At 47.8% G+C, this 21241-nt stretch overlaps 1 protein-coding gene across 1 annotated transcript in view; it reads left to right on the forward strand.

Moving 5' to 3' along the window:
- The first annotated feature begins 477 nt into the window (after positions 1–477).
- The window catches only part of LOC146857286 (uromodulin-like), a 231127-nt gene continuing 210363 nt past the window's right edge, over positions 478–21241 (forward strand). The window contains exons 1-2 of the mRNA XM_085647030.1: positions 478–580; positions 6009–6110. Coding sequence (XP_085503156.1) covers positions 478–580; positions 6009–6110 — 205 coding nt within the window. The remainder of the gene's footprint in view (positions 581–6008; positions 6111–21241) is intronic.

Here is a 21241-nt window from a genome sequence, read left to right on the forward strand (position 1 = left end):
CCCTACACTTAGCGAAGTCGGCCCTGATCAGTGTCATCTCAGAGGAGAGAGCGTCCACGGATGTACGAACGCCAGTGATGGCTGCCATGAGGTCTTTCATCGTGGGCTCAGATGGGGCCTGCTCCGCGCCATGCTGGGGCACCTCACCCTGCACCATGTCCCGGCTGCCCCTCATTCCACTCTTCAAGTAGCGCTTGGACGCCTTCGGGCAGCAATCGCGCTTTATAAATCCACTTTACATTACATTACATTACCCTCTTATCAGGTAGGTCGGTCTTCGTACAGGTGTACCGATCCAATTTTCTTTGTTGGGATGCCCTGGCTCCCTTAGCGCTAGACATCATGGAGCCCCCTGCTAGTCCAGTGGAGGTGGTAAGGGCATTTTTAAAACAGAGGGAGGCCAGAATCCCGCTATCGTGTCAGATACCGCTCCAAAGGGGGCACCCCGCGCTCAGCACCGGAGCGTTGTGGTGCAAGATGGCGCCTCTCAGTATACCGCACTCCCCGCTGGGCAATCGAGTCCGCTGCGAACCATCCCCGACCAAGGAGGGCTCAAGTTGCACACACATGCGGGGGCCCAGTAAGGGAGTGACCAGCCTTCCGAAGCTTGCCCACCTCTCAGCCGTTATTCACTCGTAGTGCGAGGGGCAGGCGCAAAGGGGAGTCACCGCCTGCCAAAATACCAATGTCCCCAGGGGGCTGTGCCACCCAACTTTCAAGCGTAAGGCCCTCCTCAATGCCAAGGGCAAAAGTCTCGTTGCTAATTTTTCCGGATGTGGGGCACCCAAGCACTCCGGCAGCGAGGCAGCACAGGCCGGAGCGTCCCAGCCCGAGGTCCTCCGCTGCCGCGTCCCCGCGCCGTACCTGATTTCTGAGCTCACCGCCGTCCGCCCTCGTGGAACACTCCACCTCGGTGACCACCAGCAGGCTCACGTCACGGGTCGGGGCCCCGCACCTCCGCAGTCCACAGCCGGCAGATCCGGAGAGGCTTCCAGACGTGGGGGGGGTGGGGAGAGGGCAGCGAACGCCTCCCAAGCACTCGGGCCGCCTCCAGAGTGCCTCCGGTGCGCTGTGGGGGTGGGGGGGGGACAGCACCGAGGATCGACGTGGCGTGCACCCCCCACCTTCCGGCAGAGATATTGGCCCAGGCGTCTCTCCAACGCTGCTCCGGCAGCTTCCGGCAGCTTCCGGCAGTCCGCAGCCGCCCAGTAACCGCGGCGTGCCTACGTCAGCCTCACTTTAGTCCCCGGCCGCAGGAACACCCCCGGGCCTAAGACGACGGGACCCGCAACCTCGAATCAGCGGCAGCACCGGGCATCAACAAGCCGGGGTAGTTTCCTCCTGTCGCGGCACAGTCAGGTGCAGTGCGAGATGTCAGGATTAGTTACAGGATAGTGAATCGGGAGGAGGTTATCAGCGGAGCCGAGGCACTACACGTCCATCTTGCCTCGCAGCTAGGCCACGCCCCCCACATCACCTAATTTTGTTGAGAGATTTTAAAGCACGATATACCATTCAGGTAAATATTGAATGCGAGTGGCATTTCAGGAAGGTATATTTACCTGAGAAGACTGGTAAATTTTTTTGCATAAAAATCAAAATCAAAATGCGAGTGGTAGTGATTTGAATGCAAGCAATTGGAAATCAACTGGAAAGTAGATTCTAAAGTTGAATTCCTACCCAAATGGACAGGTCAGTTAATTTTTTAAGTGCAAGATTCATTTTGAGTAATCATGTGTATTTTGGCATATTTTACTGTAATGTCGCCTAATGATATCATGGCAAAAAACATCCCAGGCAACAATTGGTCTAAACAATGTTAAGCTAGAAATTAAATGTACATGGCATCAGAGTGTTTTTCCTAAATAATACCAGGGACATCATAAGGATCTGTGCGGCCCTGGCCAAGATATATTTTGGGGCCCCTGTTTGAAGCAGCTTTGAATGTATTACTCCTTTTCGCTCATTCAAGCCCTCATGATGCTAAACAATATTACATTTCATGTTATACCCTCATATACGGGGCATGCCAAAGCAGCCAAAAGCCCAAGCTGCCTGGTGTCAACCAGCCCAATAGTACCAAAAGAAACTTGAACTTGCATTGATAAAACAGGTTTGGATCTACATTCTGTTATTAGCAACAAGAACATGTTATATGGAATTCAGTGCCTATCTTATTACTCCCATTGTTGAAAAAACACATTAAAAGGTGAATTGTTAGATGTTTAGTGGACATGTGTGCAACATTAAAAAACGACATTTGCACACATCGTTTGAAATTGAACTTCAGTTGCCGAATATGAGTGGTAAAGTGAATAGAGAATGGTGAGGTAACCAGAAGGAGAGATAAGGAGAACTATAAAGAGGACGATGTACGTAGAGAAAGAGTGGCGGAGAATAGGTAAGGCTTTGGAGCTCGTTAGAAAGGAATAGAGATAGGGAAAAGGAAATGTAGATTGACAGAGGTGTACAGTACTCCAAGTGATAAGTTAGAGAGCGAGGTAATGTACAAAAAGATGTGATTTAGAGGGAGGTAAAGGCAGTGAGAGAAAGACATAAAGAGTGACTAGAGGAAAAACAAAGATGCAAGAAAAAAGAGGCAGCAAAACGGGAAGAAGTATAGAAAAAAGGGTCATGCAAAGAGTGGTGACGAAGAGAGAAAAGCAGCAAGAGGGATGAAGGGTAGAAAGGCAAATGCAGTTTTAATCAAAAAGAGGAAGTTGAGGTTGAGACACATGTGAGATTGGGGCAGAACAGTAAGGTTTATACAGAGAGAGAAAGCTGTGCAATAGAAAAAGAAGAAGAGAAGGTTAAGTAGATATAACTAAAAAGAAAGTGGGTGAGTGAGATATTTCAGGTGAGGCGGTGAGTTGAAATGTAGAAGGAGGTTCACAGGGAGATATGTGTTTAAGTGTGAGAGAGAGGCAGCATATTTAATGATGAAGAAAAAAGGGGTAGAGGTGGACAAAATGAAGTAGCCAGAATGGAATAAGATATGTAGGGGCATATTATTAAGGGAAACATCGCCACTTTTTCGGCACACAGCACCGAAAAAGCAGCGATCTATTCATCACCCTAATTGCAAGGACACGCTAACGAGCGTTAGCGCCTGTTTCCTTGCGACTCTGCATGTCAACTATCAATATCACTAATGACATGCAAAGTAGGGATTCCCTAGCTAAACAACATGGAAAATCCACGCTAACACGGCTTTGCGATATTAGCAAGCCGTGTAGCAGACCCGCAAATCGATGAAAATAACCGCGCTAACCGCGGTTATCGCAGGTATGTAACGCCTGCTTTTAAAATGACTTAGGCATACTGATAATGGGAGGTGGATTGCCATGTTAGGTCCACACTCCCCTATCATCAAGCCTCTCCTTAACGCTGTGAAATCTTTGCTGGATTTCACGCGCTGTTTCGGTTATTCGCTGGTATTACATCGCCTGTTAGCAAAACGTTGATAATACGTCACTAACACGGCGATAATGTGAATCGCACTAAGTGCGATTTGCGATAAATATTGCATGTCCTTGATTATATGCCCCGTAGAGTGGTGGAAGCAACGGTAGAACAAGAGAAAGACACGATTGAAAGGAAAGGAGAGGTTGTGAACTAAAAGTAAGGCCAATTGAGAAGTTAGGGAGGGACAGAGAAACCTCTGAGGTAGAGAGAGGCGAGGTAGTGATGAAGATGTGACATAAATAGTGAAATAAATGCGATAGAGAGGTGAGGGGGAGTGTTGAGGTAGAGAAAAGGCTGTAGGAGAGATAGAAAAAGGTAAAGTAATAGATATATGGAGAGAAAGATAGAGCAGTGACATAAAGATCGAGATAAGTTTGTGGGAGAAGTGTTGGCGCTTCACGGAGGTCAGATGGAAAAAGTGCAGTGAGGTACAGAGAGAAGGATGTGTTAGCGAGTGAATTAAGGGAAGGAGAAGGGATTGAGAATGATTGTTATAGAAGTAGTCATAAAATGTGACGGAGAGAGGGGCAAGGTCATATGAGAGAGCTAAAAGAGGATGAAGTGCAGTGAGATCTAAGGGGTATATTTAGAGAGAGGTGAGGTAGACAAAGGAATAGAGAGAAAGGATGAAAGATCACAGAGGTTAAGAGAGAGGATTAAGATTGAAGATGTGAGGTGAAGTATGGAGAGATGAATGACACAGAAAGATTATTTTTCAATTGCCACCAACTGTCTGAGTGTGTGAGTGTCAAAGCTGGGCAGGCCAGCCATGCACGTTAACAGGCAGATTGTGCAGCATCTAAAGTTGCTGCACTGAGCAGAGCAAGAGTGAGAGAGCAGCACAGAGTCATAGTTCTTAAAAATGGCTTGCTGCTGCACACCGCCCCTGGACTGAGGCACAAACAGGCTGTGTAGCATCACACACAACCTTTGCACTATGGTGCAGAGGTGAGTGTGTGCTGTGTAGCCTATAGAATTTGTAATAGAAAAGCATACTCTTTCAGTCCGAAATTCTATGCCTAAAAAAATTGTTAAACATGACACATATTGCACATGTGCTGTACAGTGCAGCACACAAGCAACGTGTGCCGAAATAAAAATATGTCCCCATGTTAGCACCTGCTTCAGTGAGGCATTATTTATTTAATGCTAAGCTTGGTCTGTCTCTCTTAGTTAATCATGCTTGCCTCCAAAAAGATGGGCTCTTATGCTAACCCGTCCAGGTTACACCAAAGTGAGGCTCCCTTGATGCAAAGTGGCATAATGTGGCATAAAGCAGCGCAAAGTGTTATTTGTGCTCAGCTGATGGCATCACTTACCCGTGCAAGAGTTTGCACTGGTTTGTGTCACTTTGATCGAGTGCGAGAATCCTTAGTAGCCCTAAGTTTCTGTTAAGCATCCAGGGCCGTCAAATTTGAAAAGCTGTGTTATTTATGGAAAACAGTATGGTAAGAATTTCGAATGTCCGACTAGCTTTACCATGGGGCCCTGGGCAATTTCCCACTTTGTCAATGCCTTACAATGTTTCTGAATAGGAGACACCTAAAAAGAGGCCGCGAGTTTTCCGCTGTGACCCAACTCGGGAACAGTAGAATGTACATGGGTCTGAAAGACGAGACACTATACATATAGAGAAGTAAAGTTCATACGTGCTCACTAGATTAAAGCATCGTGGACAGGTCTTGATCACACTCAGTTCACTTATCAGGGAAAGAAAAGAAAGAACTTGCCATGTGGTGCATTTCCGTTTCAGAGGTTATTGGATTATTTATTTTATAAATTATGTTGAGGTTGATGGAGTTATTTGTTTTATAATCATTTAAATGCTCTGTATTGCTTCTGTCCTTTATGGCGATATACAGCCGAATAAAGATTAAATAAAGAAGAAGGGTCATGAATGGCATGGCAGCCATGCAGGCAAAAGATGGTAATGATACTGTGCAATCCAAACTGTAACAGCACTGCTGTCATCTAAGAAATGCTGGCAAACACATTTATCTCCTCCTGGCTACAACAGTAATTATGCAAATTCTATGTACACACATGCAATGCAATTATGTGTAGTGTAAAAATTCAACAGCATGATGTGCTGCCCTTTTCCCTTACATCCTGGTTTTTGAATCTGGTCTGAAGTGAATCCCAAACCCCATAATGTTGTGTGTACAGTGCCTCGTGTTTGAGATATTTCTGCTGCAACCGAAATGCTTACTGACGAGCGCCTCGCTGCTTCTCTGAGCTAGATCCTCGCTGTATCAGATATTAAAGATATAATGGTCCTGCTGGTGAAATGCTTGTGTTTTCACTGCCTCATTCTAGGCATGGCAGCCACTGTTAAAGTGCTGGCACTTTGTACGCAAGATAGCCCTGCAGAGAGAGGCTGGCGCTGTTCCATTCAAAGCAGGGAGGCCCTCCTGAGAAACGCGCGAGGAGGGTCGCATAACCTTCACGCAGGGAATGTTCTGGTTTGTTAGGCAGTGTTGGCATTAAGCTGCCCTAAGATCCACAGATCCGAATGTTTGATTTGTTGCTTTCTTTTATTCCAGATGTGCTGATTTGTGAGCCTGCGTGTGCGGATGATGAGGTGTGCACTGACATTGAAGGGATTGCGGAGTGCACATGCAATAAAACCACATATCTGCATGCCAGTAAGTTACAGTTTCCCTTTTTATGCATTTTGACTCTAACAGCTGCAAATCAAAATGTGTCCAGACAAAATTAAGGTGTTGCACTCATCACAAAGCAAGATAAAACAAATCCCAAAGCAGCCTTTCTAAAGACCCAGAAATCCAGGATCAACAAGTATGGAACCATTTATTAGAATGACTCCCCCTAGACTCGATTGGCATAGCCAACATCTTGTCTACAATATTGAAAAGTGAGTACACCATCATCAGCTCCCAGACCAAACTGGGCGCACCTCAAAGGCCCATAGTAGCCCAATTAGTGAATTACAGGGGCCCTCCTGTGGCATTAGGCGTGGCACAAGAAACATGAGACTGAGACTACCCAGGATTCTCTGTATTTCTATTCCCATAGTTCACACTGTATGTGAAAGATGCCTGTAAAGCCATCCTCGGTGTCAAAAAGCAACTTCAGTCTGTGATCATTTCCTACGCCATGGAATATCCTACATGATAAAAAGAAACACTAGACCATAAAGTACATGTTTTCATTGCCCACCAGAGAGATGTCACTTTCCTCAAGAAGAATCTGTTGCTTCATTACAGAGTATGAACAGAGACTCAGCAGAAGACGTGGACAACAACAATTGAAGTCAGAGTTCATTTGACGTGCAGTGATTATAGTAATGCCAGATGCTTTCTACATATTTACTAATTTACTGTTCATATGCAATTGAAATCTAGACTAGAGCTCGGTGTATCTTACGTATGACTTATTTTGAAATAAGCCAGGAGTCTTGTCCTAGTCATTAAAAGCTAATGTAATGGCACTAGGGTCCAAGTAGGCGCTTTTCTGTCCTCGCAGGGCCACTTTAAAGAGCAAAATCCTGATCAAGGTGTCCTAGCATCCAGCTATTTAAGTGTGCTTATGCCTAAATAACCACACAGCAACTGTGCGCCTGTGTATTGTTAGATATCCAGACAAGCTGGGGAATGCGAAGGAGATAGGTCTATCGAAATAGTATACCTTTGGCCACCACAGTCCACAGCATAACAGGTGGGGTAGAGTACGTCACTCCTAGCCCCATCCCCATTCTTTACTTTAGAATTACATGTTTATGCTACAAGTAACTGTTTGAGCTGAGAGAAGAAAACTTTGCTTCAAGTTGGGAAAGGCAATGTGGGAGGTGGAAGTGTTTATTAAGACAAGTCTCTGTTTTACATTGGTGCCTGTTTTGTTATGGAATGGCACAGAATGCAGTTCTTCTAAAGTACCATTGCAAGTGTTTTTAATGTAATAAGTGGATGGGAAACCAAGATAGAGTTGACTGGCACGCAGCCCACGACATGTGGTCGGCAGACCACAGAGCTGGAAATAAATAAATAATAACATACATTTACAGAAAATAAGAATGGACATGCTGCCATGAGAGCCAAATGTGGTTTGTTTTTTACAGGCGGCTCGGGTCTCATTAACCGATGAGTAACAGGGCAGCTTTTATGGTTGGGTCTGCCTTTCAAAATGCACTATGGCATGGCCAGTACTGGCCGTGTCATAACGCTGTTTTGCTAAATCTACAACATGGCTAAGAGATATTGGAAGCAGGCGCGCAACACCCATTGGGTTCACCGAGCTTAAGCCCCCCCTCCCCCCCCCTCCCCCGTCGTGTATGTCAGCCCGGGCTGAGACTGCTTCGTGGGCTGGCGACCTTCTAATTGCAGCCGCACCGAGTACTTCACAGATCTTTAAAAGACCATTTACTTGTGTTTTCACCCCTTCTTAGAGCCACTCTGCCTATGGCTGGAAGAATTACCCCCCACCCCCCGAATTGTTTTTCAGCCCCCTCCCCCACCGAAATGTGGCTCTAGTTGCCCGCCTGATTGGAAGCCAATAGTTCTTGCATAGTTTTGAGACTTACTGATTTTTTCCAATCCTTGTTGATACGTTTTCTGTTGTTTCATGTCTTTATTGCACACCTTTTATTATTTAAATGTTATTACAGTCAGTATAAGTAAATAAATAGACACACCGCTCAACTTGATCCGAGCCTAGGTGCTGCCTGTGATGAATCTTGTGGGATCTGCATTAGTTTTACGTGTTGCACTCTAGGTAATGGTTTAAGTCATGTGTCGTATTCCATTTTCGTTGGGAGATCATTCGCTGCTGTTTTCATGATCTGTTAAGTGATGGTTAATTGGTACCAAATCATCACTAATCCTTTCGTGTTTTTGTGTACAGTTTATAGTCTGTCAGTAGAATGGCAATTCAAAGATTTACGCCCTAACAATGCAATTTAGGACTCCACAGTGATGTGCACGGCAGCATCTAATAATAAACCCCACTAATTGCTTTCCTTCAATGAACAGTGCATCTTGCTGTAAATTTTAGTTTTATGCTGCCCTCTGCTGGTCATAGGAGATACAACGAAATAAGCACGCATTAATCTAGAAGTAAAATCTTCATGCTATCTACCTCCTTCAGCCCCTTGCTTGCACCAAATAGCGTTTTTTAGGTCTCGCCTAGCGTTGCAGCGAGCATGCTCTGTCGCTTTGCGAGGCATATTGTAGTAGGGTATGTTTTAGAAGTGGGGTGGAAGCCAGCTTCGCCCAACTTTTTCATTGGCTGGCGTCATCGTCCATGGTGAACGCTGGCTTCTGATTGATAATAAGGCTTCTTAGACCCTCCTTGTTACCCCCTGTCTCCTTTTGGGACCGCCCATCAGAACTGGATTGTTTACTTGCGGCATTATACTGTCTCCTTCAATTAGTCGGTGAGCACTTATTTTCCATTCGCACAATGGGCCCTCTGTTTCGTGACTGGCGCTGGCATCAGCTCAGCCGCTGATTTCCTGCTTCGCGCTGCGGTTGCCATCGCCTTGTCCTTTTCCCCTCAGCATTGGTGCACGTGGTTTAGGCCGAGAGGATCCCGTAAACGGTTGATAGCGTGAATCCGCGCAGGCCCCTTCCCGTCCATAGGAACCACTGATGTGCTGTGTGCAAGAGGGTGGTGCTGTCATCTTACTTTGGCGGTGCTGTCAGTACTATGTCACTGTCAGGTGCCAAGCGCTATATGGGACGCAATCGCACACCAGATTCCCTGAATCTGGTCCCGTCTCCCACCAGGAAACAGTTTAGTGCCCTACAACTGAAAAACGCAGATGCCGAACAGGCCGGGTGAGGGCGGTAGAATGGATATGTGAGGGAACGCACCGTGCCCCATCTTATGCAAGCATCCCCAGGGCAGTAATGTTCCAGACCATGATAAATGAGGAAGCGAGAACTAGAGAGAACGTTTACCAAACATGGCGCCGTCTGCTATCACTGCAGCATGGCCAAACTCATTCACGGCTGAACTCATTCCCTCCTCGATCACCTCAGTTAACATGGCAAAAAAAGGCCATTGGGCGGGCAGCACAACCTAGGGCCCAGTCCCCTCTCTCACCAATGTACTGCAAGCCCTCCGCATGTTAAATTGTATTTCATGACAGTACTGTGACCCAGGAAAATAGGGAAGGTGACAGACTTTAGGTGTGATGCCTCAAATGCAGCCCCAAATCGGTAAAGCCTCTCCCAAAACTTTCCGTTTTTTAGGTCCTGCAAAAGGGAAGACCTCCTTATATGTTTGCAGTGATCCAATTGTTTATTCTGCGGCTGAGGGCACATTCCTGTGCTCTTACTGGTGTAAACAAAGAGAAGTGATCTTAAAATTGTAGGAGACACCCAACCCCCCTCCTCGCCTCAAGCCCCAGCAGTACTTAAGGGGTGGCTGCACAAACAATGCTGTGCCCAGAGGGGGTTGCTCCAGAGATGACTTTGGAAGGCCACTTTACGTGTGGGTCAAGAGATAAACCAACGTATGACATAATTCCAGATCTATTAAGTGTGAAAAATGATTTAAAAATAACCAAAAAAATATGGTATGCTAATACAAGATTTGGAAGAAAGAGCAATTATCGTAAATCATATCTTTGTTCTAAATTACAAAAATATCAAGTATATCCAATAATATACACTGCAGTATGTGCACACATGTATTAGCATCAATAAGGTAATAATGACACTTTACTTGTTTTGCCATCTTTAAATATTCGTCCCCTACTCAGTGGCATTCATTTTGCCAGTTTCCTCAGAAATAGCGTTTTGATTCAGCGTCGCAGGTTTTCAACCTGATGCCAAGCAGGTCACATGCACGTTTTACATAAATTGCATTTCTCTTCTATTTCCTAAGATCTGAACTTGTGAGCTGCGATGTAAACACGTTTCCTGCACCGACCGCAAGAACCCACTGAGCTATTTTATGAGAATTAAAACCTAAAACCTGCTGGCTTACGTGCAGCACTGTGCACAAAACACGTCAATAATGCAACTTTATGAAACTATAGTACCAAGCTTAATGAGGAACACATAGGACACGTGTTTAGGGACATTTTGGCACAAAGTTGGTTATAAAGGTATAAGCCACTTTCCCAAAGGCAAGGCTTAAAGTGTAGATTTTGGTGAAAGGTACACTATGAGCTGCCATTAAGGTACCTTGCTGCGCCATCCATGGGTGGGGGTGCGTGTGTGTGTGGGGGGGTGAGTTGCTAAGGAGTCTCATATATTTTTAAGGTCAACAAATTGTATTGTATTGTAATTGCATTTATATAGCTCTTACTACCCCTCATGAGGCGTCAAAGCACTTTCAAATGAGCTCCTGGAGTTAGTGGAAGCACCTAAAGGCTTCAGTGGCCATAGAGAGACTGATTTGTGGCAAGTTAAGGACTAGTTGAAAGCGTCTGGGGGGATTCTGTGGCCTAGGAACCTGGGTTTGATGGCCTCAGAGACGAAGGAGTAGACTATGAGGCATATTCTCAAGGAGCTTTCGCTGAGTTACCGGCACGTTAGTGCAGCCAAAGTCGCGATAAATATACCGTCCCATTCACAAGCTGGTGCTAATAGCTGATACCACCAGGTTTTCCGGCGATATCATCCTCAAAAAACATTGCCACAGATGACACCGGCAATTATCGCTAATGAGATGCAGAGTAGGCATTCCCGGGCAAAAAGCCGCGACAACACCACTCCGCAACATTCATAATGACCAGCTACATCGGCGATAAGATCCCAAAGTAGGCGAAAAGGCGCGCTAGCTGCAGAAAATTAACACCTGCTCCGACCTGGTGCAAAGCCTTACGAAAACCGGCAGCATAAAGGGAGCCCAGCCCAGAGCCACACCTGAAGAACAACAGATGCCATGGAGCTACTCATCATGCAGCTCGGAGCTCCAACAGGACAACAACACCCACCGCCACCCCCCCCCCAGGAACACCACCCCCACCGGGACCCTCACCACCCCCCGGACCACCACAGAGGCAGTGCAGACAAAGACAGCAGACCTTCAGGAAACGCACCAGCCTCACAGACTTAACACCAGAGCATGTCATTGCCCACTACAGCCTCAAAAGGACAACCAGTATGCAGACCACAGACATATCCATGTCGACATATAATGCTGGTATTGGTAGTGTTGTGGACAGTGGATGCAACCATGTCACCACAGCCAGTGGGAAACATCATGGAAATATAGCTTGTTAGGTCCCCCCTGTAAGTGTGTGCAGAGGGGGCTTGCCTAGCGTACGACAGGCTAGTGTAGGGGTGTGAATAAAAAGCACGTAGCCCTGGGCATGGTTCTCTTCCGGAATGGGCAACGTGTCTGCCAGGACGGTGCCTCTCACCCTGCCATGAGGCTGACGCCATGTGCGGCAGTGCCTGCGATCATATGCGCCTGCCGCAGCCCGGGCCGCTGCTCCTCGAACCAGTCTCGTCCGCCCCTGCGCATCCAGGCCTCACTGCTCACCTTCCTAACCCGGCGTGTCTCCAAGAATGCCCACCACGTGCCTGTGCTAGCTCCACGCCTGAGGCCCGCGACCTTGGCAGATGCCACAGACCATCATAGCCTCTGCAAGCAAGGCCCCCAGTACTCCTTTCCCGTTGCCGCACTCCACCGGCATACACAGCAGACAATTAGGTTGCACATTTGGAACTGAGTCTTGATTACACAATGGCAGAGTACATATTTAAGGCAGAGCTTAAATTCCTATACTCCCTTCGATGTGGTGCCACCAACTCTGTGCATAGCAGTCCGACCACACATGTCTGTGGGCCCTTGCGGACTTCTACCTTAGGCCTACACATCTGTCCAGCAGGCCTCAGACAATTCCTATCCAGTCCGTCCCAGCCAGGACACGGCATCGTTGCAGACTGTACACCCACCGTGCTCTGGTGCCTCCACCTCCGTCAACCAGGAAACTTCTCCACATGCCATTCCAACGCCATGTGTTAGAGATCCAGGAGGAGCTGGCTGCACAGCGGCTGCCCCACGCTGAACGCTGCCACCGGCACACACTGCGGTCGAATTAGACACACATTTGATATTGACTCTTGATTTGTCAATTGCAGAGTTGATATCAGTTTACAGGCCTCATCGCAGACTGCATCCCCATCCAGCTCTGGTGCCACAGACTCTGAGCCACGGGAGTCATGGGCACTCCCCCGTTGGACTATGTTGGCATCTGAGTCCATGGCCTGGGGGTTGTCTTCATCATGTAGCTGATACTGACATAGTGGGATAAAGGAGACTGTAGCATTAATCTCCTCCATTATGCTTGTTTCTGCTTGCTTCTGCCCTCTGCATCATGCCCTGGATGGACACCTTCCACTGTCCCCCGTAACACTCTGCCACATTCTCCTGGGACATCAACGAGGACCCGCTCAGCTCTCGTGGCCCTATCTCAGTGCGCGACAAGTCACCGTCCCTTGTGGGTGTGGGTGTGCCTGTGCCGGTCGCAGTGCATCTTGGGCCACTAACTCTGTGCAGCTCAAGTCATGGACCCTTGCTGTTTGTACTTTGGACTTCTGATTGTCAGATCACTGTTGTAGTTGTTGCCAGCACCAACCAACCCCTGAGGGGTTGCTTACACTACCCAACACCCATCCAGCACAGACGTCACTAGACGTGTGACCCTGGCAATTAAAGGTTCCGGGCACATGTGCCCGTACCACAATTTGTCTCATTGTGTCCGTGTGGTCATTAAGTATGCATGAGGGCCCCGAGCCATACCACATCACATTGTGCTGTGCACAGCGTGTGCAACCTTGTCACCTCAGGCAGTGGTGTAGAACTTAGACATGTGACTGTGTCGGACCCCCCTCTGAGTGTAAATGAGTTTACCGGCGTATGGCATTACAGCGTGGGATGTGGTCTTTCGACACATGGCTCTGGGCGTGGTTGAGATTAGGCCTTGAGAAAGAGGCAACTGATGAGTGTGTCTCTGGTGTGGTGTCTGCACCACCCGTCACGCATTGTGCAATGTTGCTATGTAGCATGCCCAAGGCGTGCGGCCTCGGCATGCATGAGGGTGAGCAAGCCCACACAGGGTCCGGGATCATACATGCCAACTGTTGTGCGTTTTGCTATTTGCGCAGTATGAGTCAGAGGTCTACCCTCAAGCGCAGGGCGAGTTCTGCCAGGCATGTACCCTACATCAGTGTCCGCCCTGTCCTTACCATAGGCCTACATGCACGTGGCCGCACACCTTCAGCGCACAACATCACTGTGTCATTGTCAGGCTTGTGGACATGCGCAGACGGACATGACAATGGTGTGCCGTAGGGGTGCAGGTGATGCAATTGCGCTGCGCACACTAATGAATAGGCTCGGGGGAGGGAGGAGCAGCAGTGAAGCTACGTACTACACATTGATGCTGCTCATTTGCAACAAGCAGTACATGTCATACAGGAATCACAGTTACACATATCACACGTCAAAGACACAGTGAGCCTGCCAAACACATCATGCAGAACCAACTGTTGACTCATGTCTCTCTGCACTGTCTCAGGTGACCAAGGATATGCACTCTGTGCTTGGATGATGACACCCCTCCATGCCCCGAACACACAGTCCCAGAGGCAGTACAATGTGGCCCACAAACGCACCAGGGGCATCGTGGAATGCACATTTGGCGTATTGAAGTCACGTTTCAGGTGCCTGGACGTCACAGGTGGACGGCTCCTGTACAGGCCAGACATCGTGTGCAAGATGATTGTTGCATGTTGTGTGTTGCACAGCATATGTGTACACAGCAAGGCACCATGGATACCAGTTCCAGAGGCACCGGACGATGAGGATGAGGATGAGGCAGGTGGACCACGCCCCACTGCAGCCGCAGCAGGAATAGCCCACAGGGACAACATCATTACAAATTTCTTCTGATGATCACGTCACATTGTGACTGTCCTTGGCAGTCATGGGACAGTACAGAATGACCACAGACACGGCATGTGCAAATAAATGCATTACAAACTTACCTTCACTAAGTGCATGTCACTCATCTATACAGGCACATCACTTAGACAGGTGTGGATGCAACATGTGTTGATGGCGATTTTCTGATGTGTTCATGGATGGTGGGTGTGTCACCTCTGTGCAGTGGGGCTGTTTGGGGTGTCATGTATTCGTACTGCCAGTCCTGTGTGTCACAGTTGGTAGGGTTTCCCACTCTTCGGCGTTTCACATGTGTCCAGGGTCATTCCATTTTGGCTGCCATATGTGGCCTACAGGTAACAACAGGGCTCCTTGTGGGGTCAGTTATGTACCACCCTGATGCAGGGATTCCCTCTGTGACTCAACTCCCACAACATGTGCAACATGTACGTAAGCGGGAGTCGCTGCACCTACATTCGTCCACGCTGTCATGATTGTTTGCTCATGGTCATGACACGTCTGTGTGCAGGAGGGGATGCTTGTCCCTCTGCAATGCGAAGTGGAGATGCGGTTTCACTGCGTGTTCCATGCATGTGTCTGCATTGGCGCAGTTTACATGCAGACTGCATGTCAATCTACATTGTGACTGTGAGGAGATGCCTATGTGATACGGGACAATGGTCATTTGTTCTACGTCACGGATGTGGGGGTGTGCTCGTACATTGTCATCTCACCGTTTTTGTGCTCTACTTTTAGGTCGCGTTTTCCCGCATGACGTGTGGAAATTGCAGGCCTGTCGCTGGATTTCGCTGTTTTTTGTATCACTATTAGCATCATCGCAGCTTTTTTTGCGTTGCTGTTTCACATTTTTGCGGCGTCACGTTGACTTTATCGCGGACATTTGATGCATTGTTGTGGGACTTTCGCATGGTGCCACCGGCTTGGGAATACCATGTTAACATGTTGTTATTTTCCCGCGATGGCCTGCGATGTGAAGAGTTGCATTACGCTACTTTTGTGGTGGTTATCACACGTTCTTGAGAATATCCCCCTAAGTGAGCACCAGCTCTGGAATGAGGATAGTCTGAGGGTTGGATGAGAGTGTCTCAGAATGGCAGGTGACTTCTTAAGTAACCGAGGGATATCTTTGTGGCTGAAGTCTATGAGGACCTCTTAACAGACAGCTAAAGATGGCTGAGTGCAATGAGGGACTCTGAAAAGCCACCTAAGTACCTATATGGGAAAAACCATTTGTGAAACTCCATTGGCCAGTAAAGGAGTTTCAAAGGAGGTGTATGACATGCAAAGGGACTTAGAGGGTCATTCTCCAACATGCCAAGCAGGCTCAAGCCCCCATTCTATATACTGCACAAATGCTTGTGGGCAGGTAGACCCTGGTATTTGCCCCTGTTCTCACCCTATCATTAGCAGGGGCATAGAGACCCTACAGCAGGTTCCTTCCACCTACATGTGCAGCAACACTTCTGAGTTCAGGACAACCCTACTCAGTCCCACCTAGAGGCTTGGCTTCATGCTGCACCCAGTGGTACCTTGTTGTGTCTGTGTGGCAAGCTGGTAACTTACATTACAAGCAGCATAACTATTACCAGTAGTGATATTAACAACCCAAACTACTACCACTACAGCCAGTCTAAGAGGTGCTACCACTTTTTCTGTGGGGTAACACGATCACTCCTGTAAATAGTGCTTGATATTACTACAACCAGTAGCAAACAATAAAACCTCAGATCCTCTGTAAAACTGAAAGGAGTAATTTTGAGTAGGTGTCCGTGTGAAGCACTAAGGGGTCTATTACGATGACGGGCGGACAAAGTCCGTCCGCCATCGCATCCTGAAATGGGACATCACGGTGGGCGGTGCTGTCAGCAGCACCCGCCACAATGCTAAAAAGGCATTTGTGCATTTGCATGCACAACGTGGCAGGCACCGCGCGGTGCCTGCCACGTTGTGCATGCAAATGCAGTGGGGTTTCATAGGTAACCCCCCATTTGCCTCTCCAACATCCTGGGGGCCCACAACGGCACCCCGACTGTGAAAAACGCATGCCTTTTCACCACAGAAAGGCAGCTTCCCACATGCATTGTAATATGGATGGCGGTGTCTAGCAGACACCGCCACCATATTCAACCCTTTTCCGCCCGGTCTTCCCATACGCCGCAGTACCCCACCATCATAATGTGGCGGGGGAAATGGGAGGCGGGCGGTAGATAATGTCGGGCGGATCGCCACCACCATGCGGGCAGTGGCGATCCGCCCGACATTATAATAGACCCCTAAGTACCTGTAAGAGTTAAGGAGATGAAATTCATAATCCCATTTTTTGTAGTTTGTAAAAGGTGCATGTAAGTTTTGGATTCCCACCATAGCCAAAGAGGTCTATTTAGAACAGGGGTACCCATAGTACGGCCCGCGGGCCGCCAGCGGCCCGGCAAGCCTTCCTTGGCGGCCCGCGGACCATGCAGACATCGTACCTTGGTTTTATATTTTTTTCCAAAGTGTGTCAGCAAACACCGCCGGACTCCGAGCGAGACTGCTCTATGGGGGCCAGGAGATTCCAGGATAGAGTGGAGACAGGCCCCCGTCGTGTTTGGCTGTCCGGGATGAGAGAGCTTCCCCGCACCAGAGCACTTCACAGGTCTTTAAAAGACCTTGTGCTTGTTAACGAGGCTTTGATGGTTGCAGGGGCGCTAAGAAGAGGTGAAATACAACAAAGCCTCATTAGCAAGTAAATGGTCTTTTAAAGACCCGTGAAGTTCTCCGGTGAGCCCGGGAAGCTGTCCCAGCCCGGGCTGCCACACATGCAGGGTGAGGTGACAGAGGACAGCAGGGTGAGAGTGCCCAGTGAGGTGAGGGGGGGGCAGCAGGGAGTGAGCCAGCGAGGAGTGAGAGCCGGGTGAGATGGCAGAGGGTGACGGGGGCAGCAGGGAGTGAGAGCCAGGTGTGGTGACGGAGGGCAGCAGGGTCTGAGAGCTGGCTTTTACATTACACAGGGAGAGGGGGGAGTGGGGGGGCTGTTTATGGGCTGGTGTCGAGGACGTGTAGACACAGCCCGAGGCCCAGAGACAGAGAGAGATATAGATAGACAGGGACAGACTGACAGATAAAGGCAGGAGGCAGGCAGAGGCAGAGGCAGGCAGAGACAGGAACAGGCACGGAGAGAGGCAGATGGAGAGAGGGAGACAGACGGAGAGAGGGGGAGGGAGAGGGAGGGAGACAGAGGGAAGGGAGAGGGAGGGAGGGAGACAGAGGGAGGGAGACGGAGGGAGGGAGGGAGACGGAGAGAGAGATGGAGGGACGGAGACGGAGGGAGAGGGGAGACAGAGGGAGGGAGGGAGACGGAGGGGAGACGGAGGGAGGGAGACGGAGGAAGTAAGATGGAGGGAGGGGGGAGACGGATTGAGGGAGACAGGGAGACGGATGGAGGGAGAGGGAGGGAGGCGGGGAGACAGGGAGGGTGGGAGAAAGGGAGGGAGACAGAGGGAGACATAGGGAGGGAGAGATGGAGAGGGATGGAGGGAGAGAGGGGGACGGAGGGAGGGAGGGAGGGAGAGGGAGACAGGGAGAGGGAGACAGAGGGAGGGAGAGAGGGAGACGGAGGAAGGGGGAGGGAGAAGGAGGGAGGGAGAGGGAGAAGGAGGGAGGGAGAGGGAGGGCGATGGGGAGACGAAGGGAGGGAGAGGGAGGGAGAGGGAGGGAGAGGGAGGGAGACAGAGGGAGGAAGAGGGAGGGAGGGAGACGGAGGGAGGGAGAAGGAGATGGAGGGAGGAAGAGAAATGGAGGGAGAGGGAGGGAGGGAGACGGAGGGAGGGAGAGAGGGGGACGGAGGGAGGGAGACGGAGGGAGGAAGAGGGAGGGAGACGGGGAGAGGGAGGGAGAGGGAGACAGAGGGAGGCAGGGAGGGAGAGGGAGACGGAAGGAGGGAGACGGAGGGAGCGAGGGAGACGGAGGGAGAGAGGGAGACGGAGGGAGAGAGGGAGACAGGCAGGGAGAGACAGACAGAGAGAGAGAGAGAGAGTGGGAGATGTGCGTATGCCAGGTTTGGTGGCTCAGTGGACGAAGGCGTCCACTGCAGGGGCCTGTATTCAACCTCATGGACACAGTGTTTTTTTGCTCTAGCCCCGCCCCCTCTGCCACTGACCCCGCCCCCACCAGTGCGGCCCTCGGCCACAAACCACACTGTAAATTTGGCCCCTGAGAGAAAGTTTGTGAGTACCCCTGATTTAGAACATCCCGACTTGCAAGGCCTGTCAAATAGTCCCCCCCCCCAAAAAAAAATAACAAGCATTGGCAAAGCCGATAGATCTGACTTGCATGTCTAATTATCAGACCGACCTGTTTGGCTTTGTTAAAGCCACTTTGTGCAAAGAATTTGCATGTTAGCTGCGGCCGGCAACAGGAGCAGGGGAGTCACAAGGCACAGTGGTTCATATTAGCATCCTAAACAGACCCACTTCCAAGTAAACAGAAAGATACATCCAAACCGCTTAAAGCAATGTTTCACAAACATTTTAGAAACACAACCCAATTTTTAGAACGACAAACTTTGGACATGAGGCAGGCGATTTTTCAGTGTAACTAAGGCATGGTGTGGTAGTGCACTGTCATTTACAGACAGTACATTTTCCATTGAAATGGCCACTAACGTTGGACAGACATATATGTTTCCTGTGTGAAAATTTGATTTCAGTGAATATTTATCATTTGTTCATCACCAAGTAAAGGATCTTGATTTTCTTTTGGTCCTATTAATTTTTTTTGTTTCTGTCACACTTCAGAACTAGAAAAAAGATCTTAATTTGTGTATTTCTAACTGTTGAATGTGTACAGTTCATTTTCAGGAATCTATCTTTTGTTCTGTCTTACAAAAAAATGATATCCTACAACCTTTCATTTCACGCTCCCTAAGACTGTCACATAATTCACTTTCAGCCTCATGCATCAAGCCAAAATCCAGTCGGTAAAATACCGATTCGCTAATAGCTCCCGGTATTGAGTTAAAAATACCCAATCCCAATGCATCAACCCAAAAGCAAAAATCGCTATTTAAGGAATCCTTAAATAGCGATTCCTTAAATAGCGATAGCATTTAAGGAATCCCAAATTGAGATTCCTTAATTTAAGGAATCTCAATTTGGGATTCCTTAAATGCAATGCATGAAAGTTAAAAAATTAGCGAATTCGCTAATAGGGGGAGCAAATTACCATGAAGATGAACTGCATGGTAATTTGCTAAAAGTTTGAAAAATGCACTTTTGTGCATTTTTCAAAGTTTCATGTTGCGCACACACATGCCCTTAGAGCATTTGTGTGTGCAACATATGTGCACATATCAATTTCAGGGGTGCAATAGTGTGTCATGTTGACACCCTTGCACCCTTGAAATTGCATGAGCAATTTGCGAGAACCTACTGGTACTCGCTATTTGCTCATGCAATCTCCAATTCATTCCTATGGGCCTGGAGGCCCATAGGAATGATTGGGATGGCATTCCTTAATTGCTACTCGCAATTTGCTAGTAGCAATTAAGGAAAGTTAAGGAATCGCTATTTGAATAGCGATTCCTACATGCATAGCCTTTTGCTATTCCTTATTAGCGATTCCTTATTTTTCGCTAATAAGGAATCGCTAATGGCATTGTTGATGCATGTGCCCCTTTATGTTTCTTTCCATGACTACAAAGTGAGGGTTTTTTAAACACCAACCCCTGCTTAAACAAGTATTTGCAATGCAATAGGTCTCGTATTTACGTGAGTTTGAGCTATTGACATTGCAAATAACAATGCCTTTTATTTTTGTTTTTGTTCAGGAATATAAGTGCAACAAAGTTGCGCTTTCAACATTGTACAGACTCCACCCTCTTTTGCTAATAGGATATCAAGGGCAAGTTGATTTTGCAAAACCATAGATCTGACAGCAACTAATTCTGTATGTATTAACAAGAATCCTCCAGCAGTGTCAGTTGATAACCGATCAACTACTGTAGATAATTGACAAATTTTTTGAGAATTCAGTTGAACTCCCACTGAAGGTATCAATGCTCCAAAGATATCACCTACTATTTCTGAAGAACTAGCCCTTTTGTAGCGTGTTAGTCCTTTATTATCTTCATTGCTTCCAGTGATTCTCTTAACATGATAAACTTTAGGGGATACTATTCCGAAATAGAAACTCACTTAGCAATGATCAGGCAGCCTAAAGTAGGCTTTGTCTCCACATATATAATAAATTACAGGAAAAACTGGATCTGTTCTTCCTTTTAGTCCCCATCCCCCAATTACTAAGAAATTATGTTCCCATACACTGGAACCAATACATGCATTATCATATTCTGTTTTTAACCTATCGAGACAGATTTTCCTTTTCTTCTCAAAATCCAGGTTCATAGCAGCATGAGTCTTGCCTGTTGCCAAAAGATCCTCTTTCTCACCCCATTTAGGTATCTGAGGTTTTGGTTCAGAGGCCCTTCTTTGGAAATCCTGTCTCCTTTGTTCAGCTAAATTCAAAATATATTTTCTTCTTCATGTAATTTACATGTTGCAATGCAATCATGTGCATCAGCTATCTCTATTGTTTTCATTGTTAGAAAATATTCACCCATAACTTGTGAGTCTCTAGAGCTAAGGATGGGGTTCATGCTTTTTCTCATAGGAACCTCTGAAAAGATTACATCTACATTAGAATAGTAATATTGTAGTTTTCCAGTTCTGTAAAATAAACTAGCTAACACACTACATGAAATACCATATGTCAAAAGTAAGTGATAAGTTACCCCTTCTGCTACTGACGTTGGCAGTTTCATACAAACATAACAGTCACTAACTTCCATAGTTTCTACATAATGTACTAATAGGTTTGCAAAAACATTTAAATCAGCATTATTTTTGTTCACAGT

This window comes from Triturus cristatus, chromosome 3_2 (genome assembly GCF_964204655.1).
Source record: "Triturus cristatus chromosome 3_2, aTriCri1.1, whole genome shotgun sequence".
In the NCBI taxonomy this organism is placed as follows: Eukaryota; Metazoa; Chordata; class Amphibia; order Caudata; family Salamandridae; genus Triturus; species Triturus cristatus.